Raw genomic sequence first — 24,277 nt, 5'->3', positions numbered from 1 at the left:
TGGGAAGGAATAACTGTGTTTTCTGTTGTTGTTTTATTTGAACATGAACAGACTTTCTGCAGAACCAGACTCAAAGAGGGGCAGCCTGTCACTACTTTGGTGGGTTAAGAGAAAAACAAAAGGAAAGAGATGCAAGACCAAAACACAAGGGGAGAGAGGAGACAAACATTAATGACGTGTGGTAGTGACATATATAACCATCAGGATTAAATAGAGGTGAAAGGAGAAGAAATGTTCAGCGCAACAAGGAAAGTCCACCACAGTGCCTGTGCATATAGCATAACCAAGTGACTTTCAAAGTAGCGAGGGTTTCAGCCAAAACCAAACTGGGAGCCTGGTAGCTGAAGGTTCTGCCTCACATTCTACTTTTAGAAATTTGAGGAAGCAAGTGCTCTGTCGGGGTAATACAGTACTAAAAGGTCTTTAAGATATCAGGTTTCATCATATCCTACGAAAGAAGGATTTTAAATTTTATTCTAGATACAAAAACCTGACCCCATGCGATCACAAGCTAGTGTCCTCCTATTGGTCCCAATCCTCAGGTAAATTGCATCAGGAACACTATCTGGAATAAAATCCAAATCAAACATACAGATCCATCTGATATAAATTTTATTTATATAGCACCAAATCACAACAACAGTTGCCTTGCGGTGCTTTATATTGTAAGATAGAGACCTTACAATAACAATACTAGAGAAAACAACAATCAAATGGCCCCCTGTAAGAAAGCACTTGTCAACAGTGCGATGAAAAAAAACTCCCCTTTAAACAGGAAAAAAATCTTTTAGAGAACCAGGCTCAGGGAGGGGCAACCATTTGCTGTGACTGGTAGGGAGTGCAGGACGGAAGACAGGACAAAGACACACAGTGAAAGAGAGCCAGAGATTAATAATAACTAATAATTCAATGCAGAGTGGTGTACAAAGACATGGTGAGTGAAGAAAAAACACTCAGTACATGATGGGAAACCCCAGCAGCCACAGCACAATTACGGGAGGATTCAGGGTCACCTACTGCAGCCTTAACTACATGCTATAGTCTGTTTCATTAGATATAATGCTTCCAGGTCTTTGACTTTGAAAGATGCCTTGAACAAGTGTCCAGGATTGTGTGGATAATGTGCATAGCAAAGAAAACATATGCACTGTTCTCTCATAACATTTCTAATAACACTACCTTAGGGGCCATGTACAGTGCAGAAAGTACATTATACAGATCCCAGCACAGAACGGTGTAGAAACCCATCACCAACTCTGGAGTATGAAGCAGACTCCTTGGTTATCCTTTAGCTACTGAAATGTGTGTATAGCTGTTTATACTGGTACAGTCTGACTGATTTATCCGTTTCTGTGCCTACAATTTATTTTAACGCGAAAAAAAAAATACAAAAATGAATACAAATTCTGTCTCATATCACCAATCAGCTCTGACACTTCAGGGCACAGGGTCCCATTTCATGCTGGCAGCAGATCCTTAGGGTGCAGTTGGTTGCATCCGGTCTCTGGCTTGTTCCGGCACATCCCGTGGATACCCTGAAATCATTGTGTTCTTCCAGCCAGTCCTGTGCTGCTCCTGCCACGTGGCAGGAGCAGTATTTTAACACAATCCCCATTGCTGGTAAAAACTCTGAAAGTTATCAAGGATTCAAATTTTAACAGCACATAACGTTCACTTTATTTGTTCTTGGTAATTAACTGTAACTACAAACTAGAACTCAACGGAATCATAAAATGAGTCAAAAAAAACAAACTGGTGATACAATGTCATTTACTCATTTTAATGGTTAAAAAAATACTTCTTTGCGCAGAGACAACAGTAATTCCCCGTTGACTGACAAACGGGACCAAAAAAAATGATGGCCACCAAATGATAACAGGTGGCGCAAGATAAGATGAGGTAAATGTTTTTGAGGAGAAAAAAAAAGGCACAATTTACAATCAATCATGCCCCAATGCACAATAATAATAATAATAATGATAATAATAATAATAATTAATAATAATAACAACAACAACAACAATAACAACAATAATAATCAGTACAGCTCAAACAAAAACAGGAAATCTGCAACAATACAGACCAGTCATATTTTACAAGGCAAATGTTGACCATCTGGCTTCTCCTGTGTTCTCTACCATACTTAGGTTTCTGGCAACACTCTGAAAGCTGCGGCCCTGCTGCTCACACTATACAAACAGCAGTTCTACAGTGCACTGAAACTTCAGCATACTATCTGACCACCAGACATGACACACAGAGTTTGGAGGGCCCGATGCAATCATCATGGCAGAAGGCACCACAGCCTTGGCACATGATCATGGCTTTGAGGCGGCACGAGCACTTGAGTGCCACTTCCTCTGCCGTACTGTCAGTAAAGGCCTGAATGCTGAGGGTAGTCTGGCTGGGACCCAAGCGGGGGTGCAGCTGCAGCACACTGTCTGCCATGCTCCGGGAGAAACTGCTGTTGTCCATCACTGAAACATTGGCTGTGTAGCTTACCCCTCCAACTCCTCCACCCTGCTTGGGGAGCTTCCCATAAAGATGGAAGGGAAGGGAGGGAGCGGAGGGTGAGGGAGAACAGGAGGAAGAGGGAGAGCCAGAGGAGTAGGGAGCTTTGCTGTGATCTTTCTTTGCCATCCTGGCCAAAGTAAACTCCATGTTGATGAGTCCTTCTATTGCCCCGCCGCTTAGATAGCCATCGACAGAGTTCCCAGGTTCCTTTTTGGTAACACTTAAGGGTACACTGAGTGAGGATTTAGCAATAGCTTGACAAGAGGGTCGTGCACCAACTTCGTTCTTTACAGTGGGTGCAGGAGACGGGGGTTGTTGCAGACAGTGAGGAAGCTGAGATTGTGGGGGACGCCAGTTAATCTTAATACAAGGTATCACCTCTGTTGGGCAGGGGTCTGCGTGAGGAGGAGAGGGTCCATTGCACATGGTCCGATGGGCTGACTGAGGCCTGTCTGGAGTGGCTCCCTGGGAAGGCTGCTGACCATGAGACTCTTTGATAACTGCAGACTCCACAGCAGACCCAGACATGAGGTCTTGCTTACTTCTGGAGGACAATAAACCGCTGGAGGAGGGTGGCAGAGGGGTGATGACTGGAACAGCTCCAGGGGCCTGGGAGGACTGATACTGCGGTACAGCTGGGGCTTCCATCAGACAGGAAACTGGGCGGGATGTTGGGGACTTATGGATCTGGACTGGAGTAGTCAGCTCTGGGCTTGAAGATTTGGCTGAAACCTCAGGCCTGTTACGAGTCCCTGGGGTTCTTGCTGCTGGTGGCCTGGGCAGGGTTCCTGGTAATCTGCTAATCTCCAGTCTGTTGGCAGAGTGTAAAGGTAGAACTTTTTCCAGAGGCAGGCTGCCCTGAAGTAACTGAGTGACCAAAGGGTTGTTGGCCTCCACACTGGACACAAGTCTGACTGAACTGGCCAGTCTTTTGGAGGCAGATGCAGCATTTGAGTGAGTGGCAGGAGACTTTAAAGCTCCACGACACTCCTCTTCAGAGCTCAGTCTGGAGTCTCTACAGTCATCTCCAGACTCAGTTTTAACAACAGTTGTGTCCCTTAGCCCTTGTGGCAGGGGTGCAGACAGAGCATTAGAGTCTTGTGAATGGATACGTCTGTGTTGTGGCTGAGTCATGCTGCTGGGGAAGCAAGGCTGAATGACCGTCTGGCCGTGGCGGCTAGTCATGTGGGTCTGGATGACCGGTTGTTGGTTCTGAGGAGGGCTACAAATCACCAGCTGGCCATTTCTCTGAGTGTTCAATTGAGGACACCATTCGTGGCCAGGCTGCTGCTGCTCTTCCTCCTGGCTTTCATTCTCACAGTCTGAAGCGGTTTCTGTTGAGTCGCTATATGTGCCAGCCTCATCTTTCTCAGCACTAGAGGAATCCACATGTTGGGGTGAAGATCCATCTGATCGCTGTCTCTCAATGGCTGTATGGGAGAATGCCTCCTGGGGGTCAACATGGTGAGAACCATGCTGGATAACACTACCCAATCCAGCCTCCTTCCCTTGCTCCTGGTCCTTGGCATGACAAGAACTGGCCAGCGTCTGAATAACATCCACACCCTGAGCCCCAAACCTCGGAAGGGAATCTGGGATAGAGGTTTGTGCTAATGAAGGTTTTTCACAACCAACAGTTGCGCTCTCTGTAGGGGCACTGCCACCAGTTTCAACTACCTGGCTTTCTCTGGCAGACTGCATGGCTGGTGACTCAGACACATCAGGCTCTGAAGAAAGTGAGGCAGCCCCATCTGTGAGTCCGTTGGAGGAGCTCTGGATACTAGCTGTGGTTGCTTCAATTAACTCTCCATCTGCCCCCCCAACTGGTTCCGCTTGCTGAGGACTTGGCGTCTGTGGGGGCTCCAAGGACATGGAGGTTGAGGTAGTGGACAATGAAGGGGAAGGCTCAGATGTAGGCTCTACATTAAGAAGCTGTAGTTGTGTTCCAGACGAATTAGTGCCTGAAGACGATCCCTGCTCTTCCATCCCACTACTTCCCCTTGTTTCATTTCCATTTTCACTTTCTTCTTCTCCACCTCCTCCTCCTCCTCCTCCTCCGGGCTCGATAGGTCCTGGATGCTCTCGCGATCGTCTTCCATTGCTGCTATCCGGTAGCCCAGCACCAGGCCGCAGCCTGACCCTGGCCGGGCTTGTCCCGTCGGCAGAGGCTGCAACAGCAGCAGCGGCCTCGCGCTGGGCACGGGCTTGTTGTGCACGGGCTTTGATGTCCGCCAAGGTGCGCGCACCCCCTGTCCCCGACCGGCGCGAGCCTTCGCCGGGCGGCACGATCCGGGGACAGATCTGGTAGGTGGGGTGCCCTTTGACCCAGGGAGGTTTGATTCTGGACAGTTGAATCTGAGAAACAAACACAGGGACAGCAAGTCAAAATTTATCTGATAACAAGCAGCTATCCATTCATCTATATAGACTACTTGTCTTTGTGCACCAAGAACTGTGTGTGACAGAAAGTAATCCTGGACCTTTCTGGATTATTTCACTAACACTTACCCGGATAGGTGGCACCTTGGGTTCTTCTGTTGTCGGCTGCGGCTTTTCTGAACACACACTGTCAATTGTGGTACGAAAGGACTGACGGTCGTCAAGCCGTGGCCTCTTTTCGGGGAAGCTAGAAAAGGCTTCAGTCTCATCTGGCCTTCTCTTCTGTTCTTTCAGCTGGGTGCTGGGCAGAGGGGTGGCAGCTGGACTAACAGATGGGCTGCTCTCACGGCTGCTGGTGGCAGTTCCTCCTGTGATGGAGGTGATCACAGAAGCGGTATCGTCCAGGGGATCTGCAGCAACTGCAGCACTTGAGGAGGCTGAGGAGGATGAAGAAGAGTCCAGGACTCCAACAAATGTCCCCTGTCTATCAGAAGGTGAAGATGGTGAAGAAACAGGTGAAGAGGCAGATGAAGAGGAGGAGGACGAGGACGAGGATGGAGAAGTGGTGGAAGCCAACACAGGTGCACTCTCTTCGGGGAGCAAGCGAGCAGCGACTTCATGCTCTTCATTAGCGCTGGTTGAAGCTGGGCTGGGGCTGGGGCTGGGAGTTGGAACAGGTGTGGGGGGTGGCAATGTGACTGGCTCTGGAATGGGAGAAGGCTTTGGCTCTGTAAAACCACTCTCATCTGGGAGCTCCACCCCACAGTCGGTCTGCAGCACTACCTCTCCCTGAACCACTGTGTTTTCGGACATGGGAGAGCCAACAGAAACTGCTGAAATATCCACAGCTGCATTGGCCTCAGCTGCTTCTGCAGACTGCAGGGATGGAGTGGTCTTGCAGATCGTTCTGCGAGCCCTCCGGCGCAGGTCAGCTCGCGTACGTCTCCTCATCCTACCATCTCGCCTCCGCCGACCTACGCTGCGTCTTTTGGGGGCACCGGTTGCCACCACAGTCACATCACTGTCTAGCACACTAGCTGCAACTTCGCTGGCTTCACTCATGGTAAGCTTTAGTGACTCTTCTTGTGTTAGGCCAGACCTACAAGTACACAGCAACACAATTTAGCACACAGTGAATACCAGACTGAACATGACATGTAAGCTATTGTAGGCTGATGTCTCAATTACATGTAACAGTATGGGCAGAAATATAAACATTTTCAGTTAAAAGGATACTACATGTCTAGCAATAATACTGAAACGTGAGCAATACATTAAATTTAGATGAAATGATTTGGCTCTTACTTTTGCCCATGATACTCTTCAAAAAACTTCTCCTTCCACACTTCTACCTTCTTCTCTTTCTCCATTTCCTGTCGGAAACGCACTTGCATCTCATGGGTGAACTCACCTAAACAGATCAAACACGTCAAGGATTTAGCATTTTTAGTCAAAACGGTGTTAGTAGTCATAGGAATGCTTCAGAAAATCTCAACTTTCTTTTAACCATGGACTTCAATAGACCTATTCACTAAAGTCATGCTTGAGGGAATTTTTATGCACATAAAATGACCTCAATTAGTGAAAAGTGATTTGCAGATTTTCACGGGCATTTAAATACCGTATAAACTGCTAGGTAGTTAATTTTCTATCTCTAATTTTGTATATTCACACGGTGGGGGAAATAATGATCTGATCCCCCGCTGAATTTGTAAGTTTGCTCATGTCTGAAGAAATGAACAGTCTCTAATTTTTATGGTAGTTTCATTTAAATGGAGAGAGACAGAATATGAACTAAACACCAACTGATTTGCATGTCTTCAGTGAAATAAGAAAGTGTGTGAATGTTAGATCCAAAATGCTCAGGCACAGAAAAAGTATTTTATGAACGGGTGAATGAGGTATGTTGTATAAAGCAATTTCAGTGCTCAGGTACAGTAAGGAGAAAAAAAAAGCATTATATGAAGAGTCAATCCATGTACAGTTCTCATCCCAGGGCAACTGATGGCCATTTTATACTTTTTCCATTTCCTACTTTTTCCATTTCCAAATAATCTCATCAACAGTTGCCACCTTCTCACCAAGCCTTCTGATGATCTTATAGTCCATTCCAGCCATGTGCAGGTTTACAGTCTTGTCCCTGACATCCTTTGACAGCTTTTTGGTCTTGGCCATGGTGGTGGAGAATGGAGGAAATTTATATACATCATGAGTTGTCATCGGGAGTATCTGTAATTGAGCATACCCCCAATCTGTGTGAACCAGAATTCTGGCTGGGGTTGTAGGTAAAATTGTAGTCAAATACTTCTTTCAATCAGTGACACGCAAATCAGTTTCTAACTTATATATAATGTTCTCTTTCTGGATTTTTGATTCATATTGTCTCTCTCTCGATTACAGCTACCATATAAATCAAGAACTTTTCATTTCTTTGTAGGAGAGCAAACTTCTAAATTTATTTGAAAGCTTTATTGACTGAATTTGTAAGGGTGAACATGTGCACAGGCGGTTTGATAATAGACTTGTGCTGGCTTTGACGAGTACGAGTATGACTGTAATTACAGTACTAAACACTAGGGCTGGGCCATATCATACTGTTCACAGTAATGCCGGTATAATTTTGGGCAACGATAGAAAAATGAAATATCGCGATAGAATATGGGTAAAACGCACATGCGCAGTGCCTTTGTTTTCATACGCACACGTCGGAAAAAGCATGGCGGTGAAAGCAGATCGTTGAATGAAACGGATGAACCAGAATTGGTTTGTAAAAATGCTGCAACTTCAGTGGTGTGGAACTGGTTTAGCTTTCGTCCGTCAGATACACAACAAAGCACTATTTTTGGTAGAGCATGCTAGCGGGCTGTCGTTATTACCATGTTTTTTGGAAAATACGGCACACTTAAAATCAATCCTTTCATTTTTCTGAAAATCGTGCCCCTTATAATCCCGTGTGCCTTATGTAGGAACTCGGGTTGTGTTTACTGACCTCGAAACAATTTTATGTGGTACACGGCGCTCGAAAATCTGTCAAATGTTTTAGTACGACTTTGCTAAGCTACGAACCCGCACCGCTTGATGGATTGTCGGAGCATTGCGGCTATCGTAGTCAGGAGCCTGGCGGAGTGATACGTACTGTGCTTCAACATAATATTACCGTATTGTGTGTATAACCTCTTTTTAAGTTTTGTGGATATTATGCATGGTTATGCTGAGGATATGTCGGCCAATTTCCACTGGAAATGCCTTTTGGTTAAACTGTCAGCAAGGAATTTGCATTTGCACTGTTAAATTTTTATATAACTTTAATTCACATAAAACACCTGCTTATTTAAGTGAAAATACATTGATGTTTGTTTGGGTTTTTTTGCACTAATAAAGTTGTGGAGTTGTAAAGTATTTTGTCTAGTGTCAGTTATATCGTCAGTTATATCGTCATCGCAAATTTTCAAATGTATATCGTGATAAATATTTTTGGTCATATCGCCCTGCTCTACTAAACACCATTGAAAAAGAAAAATGCTTCTTTCATTCCACCTAGGTTCATGATCTTGGTGCTGTCGTTTTTGAGCTTGCTGTGTCAGAAGAGATGCTGCACCATAAATTGCAACTATGATAAAATCATCTTCAGTGCGATCAACCTTTTTCATTCAGATAAATAGATGCTGCTTGGGTTAAAAACGTTTTGCATGATTTCCTAAATACATTTTTACAGTCTGAAAACTATATTGAAATAAATTCATTGAAGATCTTTTATCCTCTTTTCACAGTCACTAAGAAGTCTCTATTTCTTTCATACTAAATTGAAGAAGAAACTACGTGTGAGTGAGGATTCCTTTTAGACAGGAAGTTGTGGAATTGCAATAGGTGGAAACACGGCCACTGGAGCAAACAGCAGATGGCCAAACAACTTGCCTAACAATCTTGTTTTACTGGCTCTGAGGCATTGGGCCATTGGTTATGTCAAACCCTATTGAAGAACAGTGATGAAGTCAGTAAAGCATGGCAATCTGTCTATGAATGACCAGAAACTTACCATCACCCAGCCTCTCTTTCCAGCTCTGGGAGGCGTGGGTAAAAAATTCATTGTTAAGAGCTGAACTGCTCAGTCTGGCCATGCCATCAGGTCCAATCTACAACCAGAGACAAAATGACGTGAGACAACAAGTCAAGTGATGAGTACACAGTTGAGTGTTTGGTGCCCTAAGTACACATATAAAATAACGGTATAAGGAATTTAAAATTTCATTATTCCAAGAATACAAAAAGTCTGTAGCAGAGCAGGCACACCGCTGCGCACTACTGAAATTACTGCTGTACATCTAAAATCTACAAGCTCAAAATTCTCTTTTTTTCTTCCTCCCTGCAGTAAGTGTTAAAAATATCAGTTTAATTCGTTTCTCATTTGCCCTGTGCTAGATATTGGCACATATAATATTACAGTAAACATAAACTGGAATAAAGAATAGAAAGACCGCTTACTTGTCGGTCCACCTCAGGCAGCAGCTGCAGCAGCTGCTGTTGTGAGTGTACCGGGAAAGCTAAGAATGTCCGCGTATTGATGAGAGCTCTGATGTTGGTGTTGACCAGGATGGAGCCTGGCGTTTCAAAGTCTACATCCACCCCTCCCCGACTCCGCTTCATGGGACCTATTCATGACAAACCCCCCAGAAAACTTTTAACTCAAGATGATGTAGACAGATGCTGTAGTTCAGCTGCAAAGCAACAAAGTCATGCACTGCTCATAAACACTGTTCAGAGCACAAGCTTCCAGGTACCAGCCCTGGTGCGTAACAACAAATCAACAAGTTTAAAAATATGACTCTTCATGCATAAATTTATGACCGGTACACTGGTACAATCCAGCATATGATGGCTGGTGAATCAAACCTTGAATTTTTTTCAGTATGTTTTACATGATTCTGTTGGCAATGAGTATGAATTTCAATAACACTGATATCTCTTGGATCAGGATGGCCAACAGTCTGTATTCCAACTTTTGCAATAGGTGTTTTTCTTGATTCTGTGTGAGAGAATTCAAGAGAGGCTCTTACCTGAGGGGACATGCTCTCCATTCACCTTAAGAGGGGTGAGGACGACGCGAGGCATCATAACAGCTTTCTTCCTCTGCCTTCCTGACTGTAGAAAACAAACGGCAGACATATGCAGAAGTGCTGTTACTAAGGGAATAATGTAACTGTTCGCTTGTACCTGACTACTTAGTAAGTCACATTTGATTTAGTTTGGCTTATTAAAGCCCACTTTCTCATCTAATGTTTTTTCTTTATGTTCATGACTATTTACTAAGGTTGGGCGATTAGACTAATTTATCGACCATTGACAATAGGCTGAGCCTTTCACCGATCGTTTTTACAAGAGCGGTTTATTTATTTCTCCATGAGTAAGTTGGCTAATAATGTTGGTGGAAGCCAAGAGAAGCAGTTAACGGAAAAAATAAATAATAATACTCAAACTCATAACAGAAAGAAAGAAAGGCAGTAGCCTATGGTAAGAAAAAAAACATTTTATTTAAATAAAAAAAACAAAAAAAAAAAACACCCCACACAATGATGGGGAGGGAACCATGTTTACATGCCGTTCCAGTATTTATCTGTCTTACACACTCGACCAAACAACAGATAAAAAATTAATTGCTCTGTCCATCAAAAAGTCACCTGCATGAATATGTTGCCTATCCTCGGTTAATGGACTGACGATTGTCGGTTGGAAAAATTTCACATATCGCACTGCATATTCTCACTGAAGGCATCAAGATTATGAATGAACACATATGGAATTATGTAGTAAACAAAAAAAGACGTTCCAGTCTGCTACTGGAGCTCTGTTTGGCATTTATCTGGGCTCTAATCTGAGCTGTTGTTAACTTGTGATTTCTGAGGCTGGTGACTCGGATGAATTTTAATCCTCAGCAGCAGAGGTGACTCTGGGTCTTCCTTTCATGGGACAGTCCTGATGTGAGCCAGTTTCATCATAACGCTTGATGGTTTTTTCAACTGCGGATTCAAGGTCTTAGAAATTCAAACAATGAACCCTGACAAGGCACACCTGTGAAGTGAAACCATTTCAGGTGACTACATCATGAAGCTCACGGAGAGAAGGCAGAGGGTTTGCAGCGCTGTCAACAAAGCAAAGGGCGGCTACTTTGAGGAACCTTTGCTACATAACTCCATATATCTTGCTTCATGTATTTGATGTCTCCAGTATGTGTTTTCAATGTAGCAAGGAGAAGTAAAGAAAAACCATTAAATGAGAACGTGTGTCCAAACTTTTGACTGGTATGTTTCCTTGTCTAAATGGAGAATTCTTGAAATGTTTCATTTTATAGCTAATCGTTGATGTAGGACTGTTCTAAAAGCTGAGTGAAAAGCCTTCAAGAGATTCAGTCGCAGCAGTGAGGCGGACTATAGCTCTGGCACATTACATCAGTTCTATCGGCTCCCTGCTAAACGCAGAATTAAATACAAACTCTGATGATATAAATATAATCTGTCATCTCAAAAAACTAAATGGTCAAGTTTGATCATAGCCCTCATAGTACCGCATCACCCCAAAAGAGCATTTCGTTCTCAGACTGCTGAGAAAACTGGTGTTGTGAACTATAGAAATAAAACTAAAATTAAAATAAAACTAACCTCAATTAACACAGTAAGAACTATGCTCAACAGCAGGGCTGCCACAATTAGTCGACTAGTCACGATTACGTCGAATATTAAAATCGTCAACGACTAATTTCATAATCGACGCGTCGTTTGAAGCTTTGTAAGATCCCAAAAGACGCAGGAATAAGTAGTAGGATTTAAGAGTGTAATAACGGACTGAAACAGAAGATGGCAGCACTGCATGTCCAGGGATACCAGCTGCCGTTAAACCCCAAATAAGAAGAAGCAGTAGTGTCTGGTTTCATAGCTGTGTCCAAATTCAGCGGCAGCATCCTTCAGAGGCCGCATTTGTAGGCCAATTACGTTACAGGGATGCGGCGAAGCATGTCAAAATTCGAAGACAGAAATATCTGCTCGGTTTATCAAGACATCACATATTTGTAAAAGTGCTCCGATGTTTTCAGAGACGTCTGTTACCCACCAGCTCGATAGCTAGAAGGTTCAAGGCTCACTAGAGCTGGCGAGAACAGCGAACTCCTGGCACATCATTTTCAAACCCCCCGCAGTCTTTCGCTACTCAGGTTAAACATGATATATAAGAACTGATTAAACAGAAGTGTGAGATGGTCGCGAGTTTACTCCAGAGTCCTGTTATATTCCTTGCTATCGCTATTTTCTTCAATCCTTGATACTGTTGCCCCCATTAAGATGAAGCGCCCTAGAACCTACTCTCAGTGTTGGCTTAATGACACTACGCGCGCCTTACATCGCGTGTGTCGGTGCGCTGAGAGAAGGTGGAAAAAAGATAAACTTCAGGTTTCCCATGACATGCTACGGACTAGCCGCTTAAAATTCCAAAGTGCTGCTAAAACGGCCAAAGCGTTCTTCTTGTCCAAAATCATCCTGGCCAATGACCATAACCCCCGTACCTTATTTAAAAATTTTAACTCTGTGGTTAACCCTTCCCCGGACATGCCTTTAATTTATTCTCAGGCTCTTTGTGAGCGATTTCAAATTCACTTTTTAGAAAAGGTCTCATCTCTTAAGTCCTCCCTTCCCTCTGCTTTATATCCTCTCCCCATTCCTGAGTGCATTTCAACTTTCCACCAGTTTGAGCCTGTGTCACTTTTGACTCTTAAGCGGCTAGTTGCTCAAATGAATAACACAAATACTGTGCTTGACATTCTTCCATTTCGTTTAGCTAAGGACTGTTTTGATGTAATCGGACCTAGTATCCTATTTCTTACGAACTTTTCCTTGCTCTCAGGCTGTGTTCCTTTGGCCTTTAAGCATGCTGTAGTCCACCCGATTCTTAAAAAAAAAAAAACTCTGACTGTTATGACCTTTCAAACTACAGACCGATCTCTAAGCTTTCGTTCTTGTCCAAGATCCTGGAGAGACTAGTTCTCTCCCAGCTCCAGGCGTACTTGGACACGAACAATATTGCTGAGAAATTTCAATCTGCCTTTAAGCCATTGCATAGCACTGAAACAGCGTTGGTTAGAGTTCTTAATGATATTCTTGTAATCACTGATACTGGACGCTCTATGGTCCTAGTTTTACTGGACCTCTCTTCGGCCTTTGATATGGTGGACCATAACATTTTATTACTAAGACTTGAGCACACTGTGGGTATTAGAGGCACTGTCCTCGAGTGGTTTAAATCATACCTCGCTGATAGATCCTTATCAGTTCACTTAGGCACCTTCTCCTCTTCCTCCGCTCCGGTCTGTTGTGGTGTGCCTCAAGGATCAGTTTTAGGCCCTATTCTCTTCTCATTGTATTTGCTCCCTCTAGGCGCAATCTTTGAAAAATACAATATCGCCTTCCACTGTTAAGCCGATGACATACAGATCTATTTTGAACTTGCTGACGACCTAGCTGTGTCCCTGCACTACTTTCAAGAATGCATGCAGGAGGTCAAAGAATGGTTCCTGAGTAATTCCCTCGTTTTAAATGATAAGAAGACTGAGATTGTGGTGTTCAACAGTAAAATCCCTCGTGCCCAACTTTGTGCTGCCCTGGGTTCCTTTGCTAGCTTTTCTTGTGACTATGTGACTATGTCAGTAACTTGGGTGTACTGCTGGATAGCTCGCTCAAACTCGATAAGCAAGTGTCTGCTGTAGTGAGATCTAGCTTCCACCAACTGCGCCTTATCTCTAAGGCTAGGCATTATGTTCCGCATGAGGACCTGGAGAGGCTTATTCACGCTTTTGTGACCTCCAGGTTGGATTATTGTAACTCTTTGTACTACGGTCTTCCCTCTTCTCTTCTTCTTAGACTGCAAACAGTCCAAAATGCAGCAGCCTGCCTTTTGACTGGTACCAGGAAATTTTGCCATATTACTCCTGTCCTAGCTAGCTTGCATTGGCTCCCCATAAAGTACCGTATTCAATTTAAAATATTACTCCTTACTTTCAAAACTATTAATAAATTAGCGCCAAGTTATCTTAGTGAACTTCTCAAACCACATACTCCTGCTAGAACACTCAGATCTGCCACTCAACTACTTCTGACCCAACCCAGATCTCGGCTGAAGTCCCGGGGTGACCGTGCGTTTGCTCTGGCTGCCCCGGTACTGTGGAATACCCTTCCTCTCGACCTCCGCGCATCTGATTCCATTGCACTGTTCAAATCACGATTAAAAACCCACTTATTCAATCTTGCCTTTCCCTCTAGTTAATATTTCTTTAATGATTTTATATCATGCACTTTTATGCTCATTTAAATTCTTGTTTGCTCTGTACCTGTTGCTTTCCTATGTATCAGTGACAGTTATCTGCTTGCATACTTAGTACTTGCTTTGGTCCTATTTCTATTATCCTCCTCCTATTCTCTATCTTACTTGTTAAGCACCTTGGCATACCCTTGGTTTTTAACTGTGCTTTATAAATAAAGTTTATTATTATTATTATTATTATTATTATTATTATTATATTTTACATAGAAAGAACAGACGGCCGAGTTTATTAAACTCCACCGAGACAATCTGCAAATTTCATTAAAACTTTAATAAACTATCATCTTGTCTTTATTTTTAGTTAGCACATAGCTTACAGCTTGAAGTGTTTAAGGTAATGATAGTCATATAAGAGCAGACGCATGCTGGTGCAATAAGCTGTGTGTTTAACGCCCAATGGATGCATGATCTGATTACCGTAATTGTCGGGCTATAAGCCGCTACTTTTTGCACAAGCTTTGAACCCTGCGGCTTTTAGTCAGGTGCGGCTTTTCTATGGATTGTCCATGATTTTTGTCATATCGTAAGATATGACCAGACACACAGTATCGGGGTTCAAGAGTGGTATGTTGGTCACATGTCCATCCGCCAGGCAACATAGTGCCGTACAAGTAGCGCGAAAAACAAACTTCAAAGTAGCGCTACGCGTTCAGCAGGAGGCGTGGATGATGAGCGGCGATAAACTTGCGAAAAGCAAGTTATGCTCAACTCCACCGGTGGAATCTGACAGCGTGGAAAAGTGTGAAAACATCCATGATCACCAACGAATTTCGAAGGGCTGGACTGCTGCATGATGGAAAGGAGGACACCGCCACGGCCCTTCTGAGGGTGTTCGACTCTGACACTGACAACAAGGATTTCTTTGGTTTTGAAAGTGACAACGAAGGAGAGAAGCGGAGAGTGGATGACGAAGCCATCCTGAGCCTGTTCGTATCCGACACTGGAGAAGAGGACTTTGGTGGTTTTAGTGCGCAGGAAGAAGAGAAGGATGGTGGTGAATGACTGACTTTTCTTCTTGTTAAAGCCGTGTCGCTGCACCTGAGCCTAAAAGGTAGTCCGAATCTATTTTTCTGGTGTGCTGTAGGTTATTGTTATGTACTACATTTGTTACTCATTTATGAAGCACAGTACATGTTTCGTACTTGTAATTACCGCTACTTGTACATATACCTAAAAAGTTATGCAAATATGTACCCATAACTTGTTTTTCAAAATATTAATAAAAGGGGTGTGTCTCCAAACAGCCATCTCTTTCCTGACAATTCCCTTTGTGCATATTCTCTTACATATGATAAGTCAACATTGAAACACCTGCGGCTTTTAGTCAGGTGCGGCTAATGTATGTACAAAACAGGATTTTCCCCTGATTTTAGCTTGTGCGGCTAATATTCAGGTGCGCTTTGTAGTCCGGGAAATACGGTAGTTGACTAATCACAAAAATAATCGGTGACTAGTCAACTATCAAAATAATCGTTTGTGGCAGCCCTACTCAACAGTTTTAAATGTTTTTAATTTTTTGCAAAATAAGCCAAACGGTAAAAGGAGCATTTCCTATATAGTGCTTTTCTATTCTAGCTGAGCACTCTTCACACAACATGCTTCACACCAACTTTTTCTAGCCAACATTTACACTCTTCATTCAACTCTCTTGATAGTACCTTGGGGTTAGTACCTTGCTCAAGGCTTTGGATTTGGTATGCAGACTGGAATCACACCACCAGGCTTTTGTTTAGTAGATCAACTGGTCTACCTTCTTAGCTAAATTATATACATTACTTTTAATTCTGCTATATAAAAAATGATTCTGAAATGACTGAATGAAGTGTTGCATATCTATGTTACACATAATTAGGCAGCAGCACAGTATAAGTACCGTACAGCATGACATTGCAGACTGCTTAAAATGTGTGACTACTAAACACATCACATTTCTTTTTAGACATGGAGCCACAAATAGTGTCATGCAGGGCCCTACCTGTCTTGAGCGGCTCAGTCTGGTCTGCGCGTGCTGGGTCTGCTGTGTGTCAGTGCGACCCTGCTGTCCTGCTGACCTGCTGAGGCGAGTCTGAGGCTGGCTGCTGGGAGCCTGTAGCTCCACGGAGCAGGAAGCGCTGGATGAACTCTCATCAACCGAAGCTTCAAGCCAAAGAAAAATAATCACTATTCCACATGTTTGCAAACAGCAGATACACTTAACATTTACAAGGTGGGCGTGCAGCCGCAAGTAGCAAAGAACTTAAATTTTTTACATCTTAACTAAGACGATGAAATGGCTTCTACCCAAACTCAAGCTTATTTGTGGCTTCTACCCAATATTGACAAATTTGACCTTAATCTCTATTAATGACACCATTATTGTTTTCAGTCTAGTAAAATGGTTACTTTAAAATAAATAAAGTACATAAAAGCCTCTTTGTACAGTTCTGTCAACAGATCTTGTGGTTTTGACTCTTGTGCACATTTATAAATGAATCAAGTCGACCCACATGCGGTTCTCTGGGAAGTGTTATTGCACTGAGCCTCAAAGGGGAGTCTCATTTCATTTACATTTCTCAGCTTTGATTACAAAATATCAGAAACAATGAGACTGAGTAACAGAAATGTCTGTTTCAAATAGTTTGAATGCCCCAGGAAAACAAACAGAGGACAGGCACTGCATCACAGAGTAATACTGACCAGGAGATAAGACAGAAAAAAGAAAAAAAAGAAAAGAAAAGAACTGTAACTACACATTTAATCCCTGACAGATCTTAATATATAACAGTGCATGTCAGTGTTTTTACATGATAAATGTGTAAAATTATTTAAGTTCTGGTAGCCCACTGCCCAGACTCCCCCATATTTATAAAACAAAGTTTTTATTGATTGATGGAAAACAAAAAATTTTCTCCCAAATAAAGGAATTTTCTACAGTAAACAGTGAAAAACAGGAACTTTTACATAATTTTATTGTTTATCTATTACTTAACTATTTTAGTATAGTATGTATGTAGTATGGCGTATGGCTTTGGGGAAGGTCTCTATCAAGAGGAAAGGCTGTAAAACCTATGAAAATACAATTAAAACTGCCCTCCTTCATATTTTCCAAAGCCATCCAGATTAGTCTTTGCCGGGCCCATTCTGGCCCCCGGGGCCTCATGTTTGAAACTGCTGCTCTAAGGCCATCGGTATTGAGGGAGAGGGCGGGGGGCTTGTGTTTACTGCTGGCTGCTGCATAACAGGGGCCAAGGAATCAAGTCATCTTCATGATTTACATGGTCTGGAGTGACAGACACTTTTTATCTGTAAGGCCACATCAGACTCGGACATCCTAATTAATTCAATGTAACGAACACATCCGAGAATATAAATGTGCTAAATTGGTACGTCTTACTGATATGCAGTTCAGTATACAGGACACTATCCTGCCATCATTTACTGTTTACCTTTTGTTTTAGCTCTCTGACTAGCAAAGCACCACTGCTGAGGTGGAGCTGCAAACAACTAGACTAACAGAATGACTCCATAGCAGACAAAGGGATGTGGTATGCACACTAAGAGGTGACCAGCACACGGCTTAATGATGTTACCATCATTGTCCACACTGGCAGCAGCAGTAGTCTCAGTGGAGTCGCAGCTCTCCTGTTCAGTGGCCTCAGTGGGACCAACTGGGGCCACGGCTGAGCCTGCTGCCGGGGTGCTGCTGCTGGAAGCTGGGGGTGTCGTACCCCCAGCCGGCTCTGATGGTGTCTCTGACTCCGAGGTTGCCTTTGTCCACTGGGGAGCGTTTTTCTACAGAGCAAAAGAGTGCAGAGTAGGCGATGCCCTTCTTAATAACAGTATTCTCCGCAGGCATAATGTACACTGTCAAATCCAACAGTGCAAAGAAGAATTTTAAACAATCAAAACATCAGGTGTTTAAGAGAAAAGTGGAGCACTTCAGGAGCTACTGGTACAAATATTTAGTAATAAGTCAGTGAGCAAGTACTTTTGTAGCAAAGATTCACCACTGTGAATATAACGAACACAAGCTGAGAGTTGCATCAGAATTTGGGAGAATATTATTTTGGGAATTGTTGATTCAGTACCTTGAGAGTAAAAAGACTCATTCGTCCAGGTAGCTTGAAGAAGATACTGTTCTTGACTCGATCCCCTCTCACTTGGGAATGCAGCATGGTGACCAGGCAGGCCAAAGGAGCTGTACCACTGTACACATGTACACACACACACACACACACACACACGCACGAACACACCCACACACTTCCAGTTACAGCAGCTTCGTACTTCATGGCAAACAATCGAAAACTTGGTGTGCCACCATGACCATGCCGTTTCATGAACACCCAATTGTAAAAATGTGCATATCAATATGTAACATATATAATAATATGTATTGACCAACATACCTTCTGTTTAGATCAGCAGCAGGCCAAACCGTCCATGTAAAGAGGGGGAAAAAAAAAACTTAATTTATAAACACAGTGACATTTCAGCTAATACGTGATCAGTTCATTTCCTGCTAAAAACAGAATAAGAGCATTAAAAATATATAAATGCATCATTCAACTAAAAGGTTAAAATTCTGTGAATTTGTAAACCACAATGTTTCAGAAAAAACTACTACTACAACTTCAGCACCACATATAGTTTGTCATCTATCAATCAGTACTTCATCTAAGATTACACTACTACTTATAAATATGGCTTTTTCAATCAGGATAAATAATGGACAAATAGTTGTCACTGTACTTTATCATAGATCCTCATCTGTTATTCTCAGGTGAGTGTGTGCATACATTTGCAGCCTGCTATTATTATTATCAGCTTGCAAATTTTTGTGTGTGTGCATGAGTGTGCGTGTTTCTGACCTCATCTCCTTCAGGCCCTTGGTCTGGATGACATGCAGAATTTGTTTAGGAGTCATGGGTGCATCTGAAAAGTTTTCTAAAACCTGTAAAAGATTTTAAGAAAACAAACTGTCAAACACTCCACTAAGAAAATACCTCAATACAAGGTTAGCATTATTATATGGTCTTCGCCTTACAATATAAAAGGTTTTGAGGTGACTGTTGCTGTGATTTGGCATTATATAAATAAAATTATAGATTCATTTTATGTTGTATAACAGCACAAAATTAAATTCAGATTTAGTCCGTCATGCTGCAAAACAAAACAGGTAAAGTAACACAAAAAGACATTTTGGGTGCAATTTACATTAGATATAAATATCTTTATCACACAGACACACACGTATGTAAGGATGTAAAGTTTTATAGCAAGTACGCTCATTTCTGAGCTTTTCAATGATCAGGGTGCAAATGTACAAAGACTACCGAGGAATCTAAAGCTGTTCACTCAAATTAAACTTGTGTAAAGTCAAGAGCAACAGCCTAAGAAGTGAGGTAATTAGCTTTGACGTAATGCGTTAAACGTAGCTGAACTGAGGAGAAAGAGTCCAGGGTGTGGAGAACTAATCCAAGCAAATAAAGAAGGAAACCCAGAGTCAAATAGTTTTAGGTCTAAGCAGCAAAGCTGTGGAGATGAAGCTGCAGACTGAGGCGGAGCAGCGTGGACACTGACAAAATGGCCACGCTTAGATGTTTTAGCATTAAAGGAGGATAGCACACGAAAGTGGTTATGTTGTACTAGAGAATGAGAGATTTCCTGTATTGAGCGTGCAATTCTGTCATGTAGCCTTCATGTTGCTAGGATGTTGGTCAATTTGTAGTTATTCTTTCAGAATTATTCAAAACTAAAGATTTAAGTAGACCAGTTAAATCACAGCTGACCGTGAGGCTTATGAGAAAATAAATTCTTGAAAAAGGGAATAAATGATGAGCTCCAAACGATCACCTAAAAGTCTAGACTTCCTCCACACACAGCACCTGTGCCCTCCAGAAACTTAGACGAATCCTCATTTGACTCTGAAAATGTGATCAATTCAGAAATTTGACCAAGATGACGCACGTAGTGAACATTTTCTATATGAAAAACATGCATCAGAGACTTATCACAGAAAACAGTAACATATTAATTCTTATAAAGGTTTTAAATTTAAATGCACTGACACAACTAGACAGCTGGGCTGTCTTTGGGTTTTTAGAAAGGGAAAAAACAAAAATGAAATCACAAGACTAATGTGTTGAGTAATTAATCAAAATACTGACAATTGATCTTTGTTTTAGTTTGTTTTATATACACCCATAACTTTTTGCTTCTGTCTATTACATGCACCAAAAACATGTTTCCAGCTTCCAGTAAGTAGAAATGAAACGACACTCTAAAAAATATATTGCTTGGAAAACTAAAGTTTCCTGAAAAGTTGTATAATTTCGATTAACAAAAAGATGTTGCCCATCAAACTCTTAGAGAATAACACAATGGTCAGTTCAGAGCTTTATTTTTCCCCTTTGTAAATCTGATGAATTGAAATGAAACAATTAGTATCTGTTTAGAGTATTTCTCATCTTAAATTGCAGATTTTCTGCAAATCCCATTCTAATATTCTGAGTGTGCAGAATATCTGTGATTGTCTGGCAGATCCTCACCAATGTTCAGGCCAGGCTTCAGTGTTCTTTAAGTATTTAATGGTGGATCTTTATTTTTCAAAGCTACAAAGCTAACAGTGATTGAGAGAATCGTTGCGATGATTCTACACTGCCTCTCCTGCTGACTGCTTTGGGGAGGTGAATACACTGGGTGTGGGGCACTACCACGACTGGTCTCTAATCTCAGTCTTCTTACCGTCCAGAACTTGACTTGGCTTATAAACTCGCCACAAGTTTGCAAGTCCTAAATATCAGATACTGGAAATCCACAGTTAGAAATAGAGCAGGGCGCTATAACCAAAAATATTTATCACGATATACATTTGAAAATATATAATTGACACTAGACAAATTACTTTGCAACTCCACAACTTTATTAGCGCAAAAAAAACCCATCAATGTATTTTCACTTGAACAAGCAGCTGTTTTTTTATGTGCATTAAAGTTATATAAAAATTTAACAGCGCAAATGCAAAATCCTTGCTGACAGTTTAACCAAAAGGCATTTCCAGTGGAAACTGGCCGACATATCCTCAGCATAACCATGCATAATATCCACAAAACTTAAAAAGAAGTTATACACACACAATACGGTAATATTATGTTGAAGCACAGTACGTAACACTTTGCGAGGCTCCTGCCTACGATAGCCGCAATGCTCCGACAATCCATCAAGCGGTGCGGGTTCATAGCTTAGCAAAGTCGTACTAAAACATTTGACAGATTTTCGAGCGCCGTGTACGACATAAAATCGTTTCAAGGTCAGTAAAAACAACCAGAATTCATACATAAGGCGCACGGGATTATAAGGGCCCTGTTGATTTTCAGAAAAATGAAAGGATTGATTTTAAGTGTGCCGTATTTTCCAAAAAACATGGTAATAATGAAGGCCCGCTAGCATGCTCTACCAAAAATAGTGCTTTGTTGTGTATCTGACGGACGAAAGCCAAACCAGTTCCACACCACTGAAGTTGCAGCATTTTTACAAACCAATTCTGGTTCATCTGTTTCATTCAACGATCTGCTTTCGCCCTCCTCATTCTCCGTCGCCGACATGCCACAAACATTGTGTGGCACAACACAGGTTGTGATGTGAAAATCTTCATCAGACACAGGCGAGACAAGCAATGAAAACATGTGCACCCCCCCCCAAAAAAAAAAAAACGAAGCCAATGAAATCCAGCTATCCATAAAATGTGCCTGCACATGTCAATCACTGCCACACCGCACAGCTTCAAGTTTCCTCAACTAGTCTGGACAAGGAACCCTGAAGGACAGATGAAAAAGATAAGAGACCATCAAAACAAAAAGCACATTGCTGAGTGCCTTGTGATTTGTTGTTTAGAAACACCTCAGCAGCAGTTATGTGAACCAAGAACAAATCAGAGTACTGCAGCATTGTTTCTCCACAAACTGCAGTATAACTAATGCATGATGGCCAAGAAAACACTGCAATGGTTTTGAATGATCCAACATCAACTCAGATGTCCGTAAAAGTGTACAGTATGACAGCATATCTACAAAGATCCACTAAAATGCCAAACGCTATAAACACTAAGTAACAAAGGCTTCAGGTTTAGCATAATGGGCTAAACAACTTGCTTGCTGCTGCACAGAGGCAAATATCCTAGAGGAAGACCAAACTGCCCATTTTCACAGTTTTCATATCTGAAAAGGATTATTTCCTGATGAAGAGTGTGAACATTTCTCATACTTTTACCTGAGAAAATATGTTTAAACATGTAGTCAACAGTGTGAGGTTTTTGCATACACTTCTGACTACTTTAATCCAGCTAGTAAATCAAACCTGTCCACTGAGTCCCACAATCTAAACTTCTGAAAAAGACTCCTTTAGACAGGCACTATCAACACACCGATCTGAACACTGATCTGTTCCTGACATTTCAGTTTCCAGTACTGGTGAAATGGACATGAGTATTGAGGGCGCTGTTTCTAATGTTTTGCCCACCACATGTTATGTTCCGGCTTTGAGGAGTAAAGAAGAAGGCCTAGTTTGCCAAAACACAGCTAGCGAAGCCATTTACCTTAGCCGGTCTGAGCTTCACCCCAAATCTACAATCATGAATCTGCCTTATCTGCCATGCGACCAGTTTCACAGCTGTGTATTCCCATTGTTTCATGTGCACTTATTACATGTACCATAACCAACCCAACCCAGATCCTGCTAGTGCCTAACGTGTAATTTGTAGCTATATAATGGGACTAATATTTGGTTTCTGTCCGATGTTGTTGCTGCTCGTTGTAGCGTTTAGCCTGCTGTACCGGACGGCTTGTCTTTACACAAGACAACATTCAGCACTAACGCGGATTCCCATTAAAGCTGAGTTAGTGATTAACCTTAGCTGTTAGCTTAGCTAACGTTAGCGTGCATTATCGTCAACAACATTCACGGCATTGAACCAAATGTGCACTACATTAACGTGCACATTTGGGTTTAACAGATTCAGTGATATGGAGGTACATCGGGTAGTAAACCTGCATTAGAGCTTGCCTAGCTTTTCTTCTTCTTCTTTATTTTATTTTATTTTAGTTTTTTACTCAAGTTGCTGGAATGGTAATAAGCGTAAAGCTAGCAAACTAGCTCCCTAGCAAACAAAGAGCTCAAAACAGGAGACGTGCACGATAGCATGCTAGCCAGCGTTAGCATACTGCGTCACGTAGCTTTTTGTGTCAATAGCAGAAAGAAACGGGAAAAGATGGAAAATGTAGCTACGTTCTTCCATATATATTAAACACAACCCTTCTGGCTGTATTTAGGTTGTTAGGGTAACGCCACAGTGCCAATAGCTAGCTGGTACTACAGCAGAAACCAGGCTGTAGTCGTGAGCAGAATAACGAAACCCACACATCTAGACCCATCAATTCACATTAAACCACACATATTTTGCATGTAGCTGAATACATTAAAAAATGAGATTACCATGCGAGCAGCCTCAGCCCAGGTCCGCTCCTTCTTTCTCTTTTGTTTGTCCTTCATTTCCTCTGCGCTGGTGTTTGCGGCTAGTCGCTGTGTGTCTACAAAGCAACCTCAAAATATGATGGCGGTTTAGTTGTTTAGCAAAAATGCTAACTACGCTATGGGATAAATGTGCAGATGCCAGTCAAGAGCTTCCTTTTAGCTCGGCTCAACGCTGCGGTGTCTGCGAGTCTCTCAGAATCGCTACTCGGTCTTAATTAGCTCAACATACATCGTCTTTCTAGCGTAGAAGCCGTGTGGACCAAAGGGATGACTGTGCTGCTGCAGGACAAGCCTCTCTGGAATGCAACAACCAGGTCAAAGGTCAAACCGTCCGCAGGAATGCAACAAAACAAGCCCTGCCCTCCGCTTTCATATCCTGCAATTAACCACATTTTGCATGCAAACTATCTGATATTTTCAGAGTTAAGCTCGCACGTAGTAATGGAGCTCATATGAACAGAATAATCTTTAATTCAGGGTGAATTGATAACCTTTCATCATTAATTCAATATGG

The 24,277-nt window shown here is 42.2% G+C and overlaps 1 protein-coding gene across 1 annotated transcript; it reads right to left on the bottom strand.

Moving 5' to 3' along the window:
• Positions 1–14: 14 nt before the first annotated feature.
• On the bottom strand, positions 15–24,084 carry asxl1 (ASXL transcriptional regulator 1). Its single transcript, XM_084916876.1, has 12 exons — positions 23,725–24,084; positions 19,104–19,186; positions 18,642–18,644; positions 18,321–18,438; positions 17,823–18,024; positions 16,229–16,389; positions 9,948–10,032; positions 9,376–9,542; positions 8,930–9,026; positions 6,199–6,304; positions 5,023–5,992; positions 15–4,869 (listed from the first exon to the last, which is right to left on the bottom strand). Exons 1-12 carry the CDS (start codon positions 23,779–23,781, stop codon positions 2,233–2,235), a joined length of 4,686 nt encoding a protein of 1,561 aa, XP_084773002.1. The 5' UTR covers positions 23,782–24,084; the 3' UTR covers positions 15–2,232.
• Between the last annotated feature and the right edge of the window lie 193 nt (positions 24,085–24,277).

This window comes from Perissodus microlepis, chromosome 20 (genome assembly GCF_051167445.1).
Source record: "Perissodus microlepis isolate ML-2025 ecotype Zambia chromosome 20, ASM5116744v1, whole genome shotgun sequence".
NCBI lineage: Eukaryota > Metazoa > Chordata > Actinopteri > Cichliformes > Cichlidae > Perissodus > Perissodus microlepis.
This window is presented reverse-complemented; position numbering and strand designations above follow the sequence as displayed.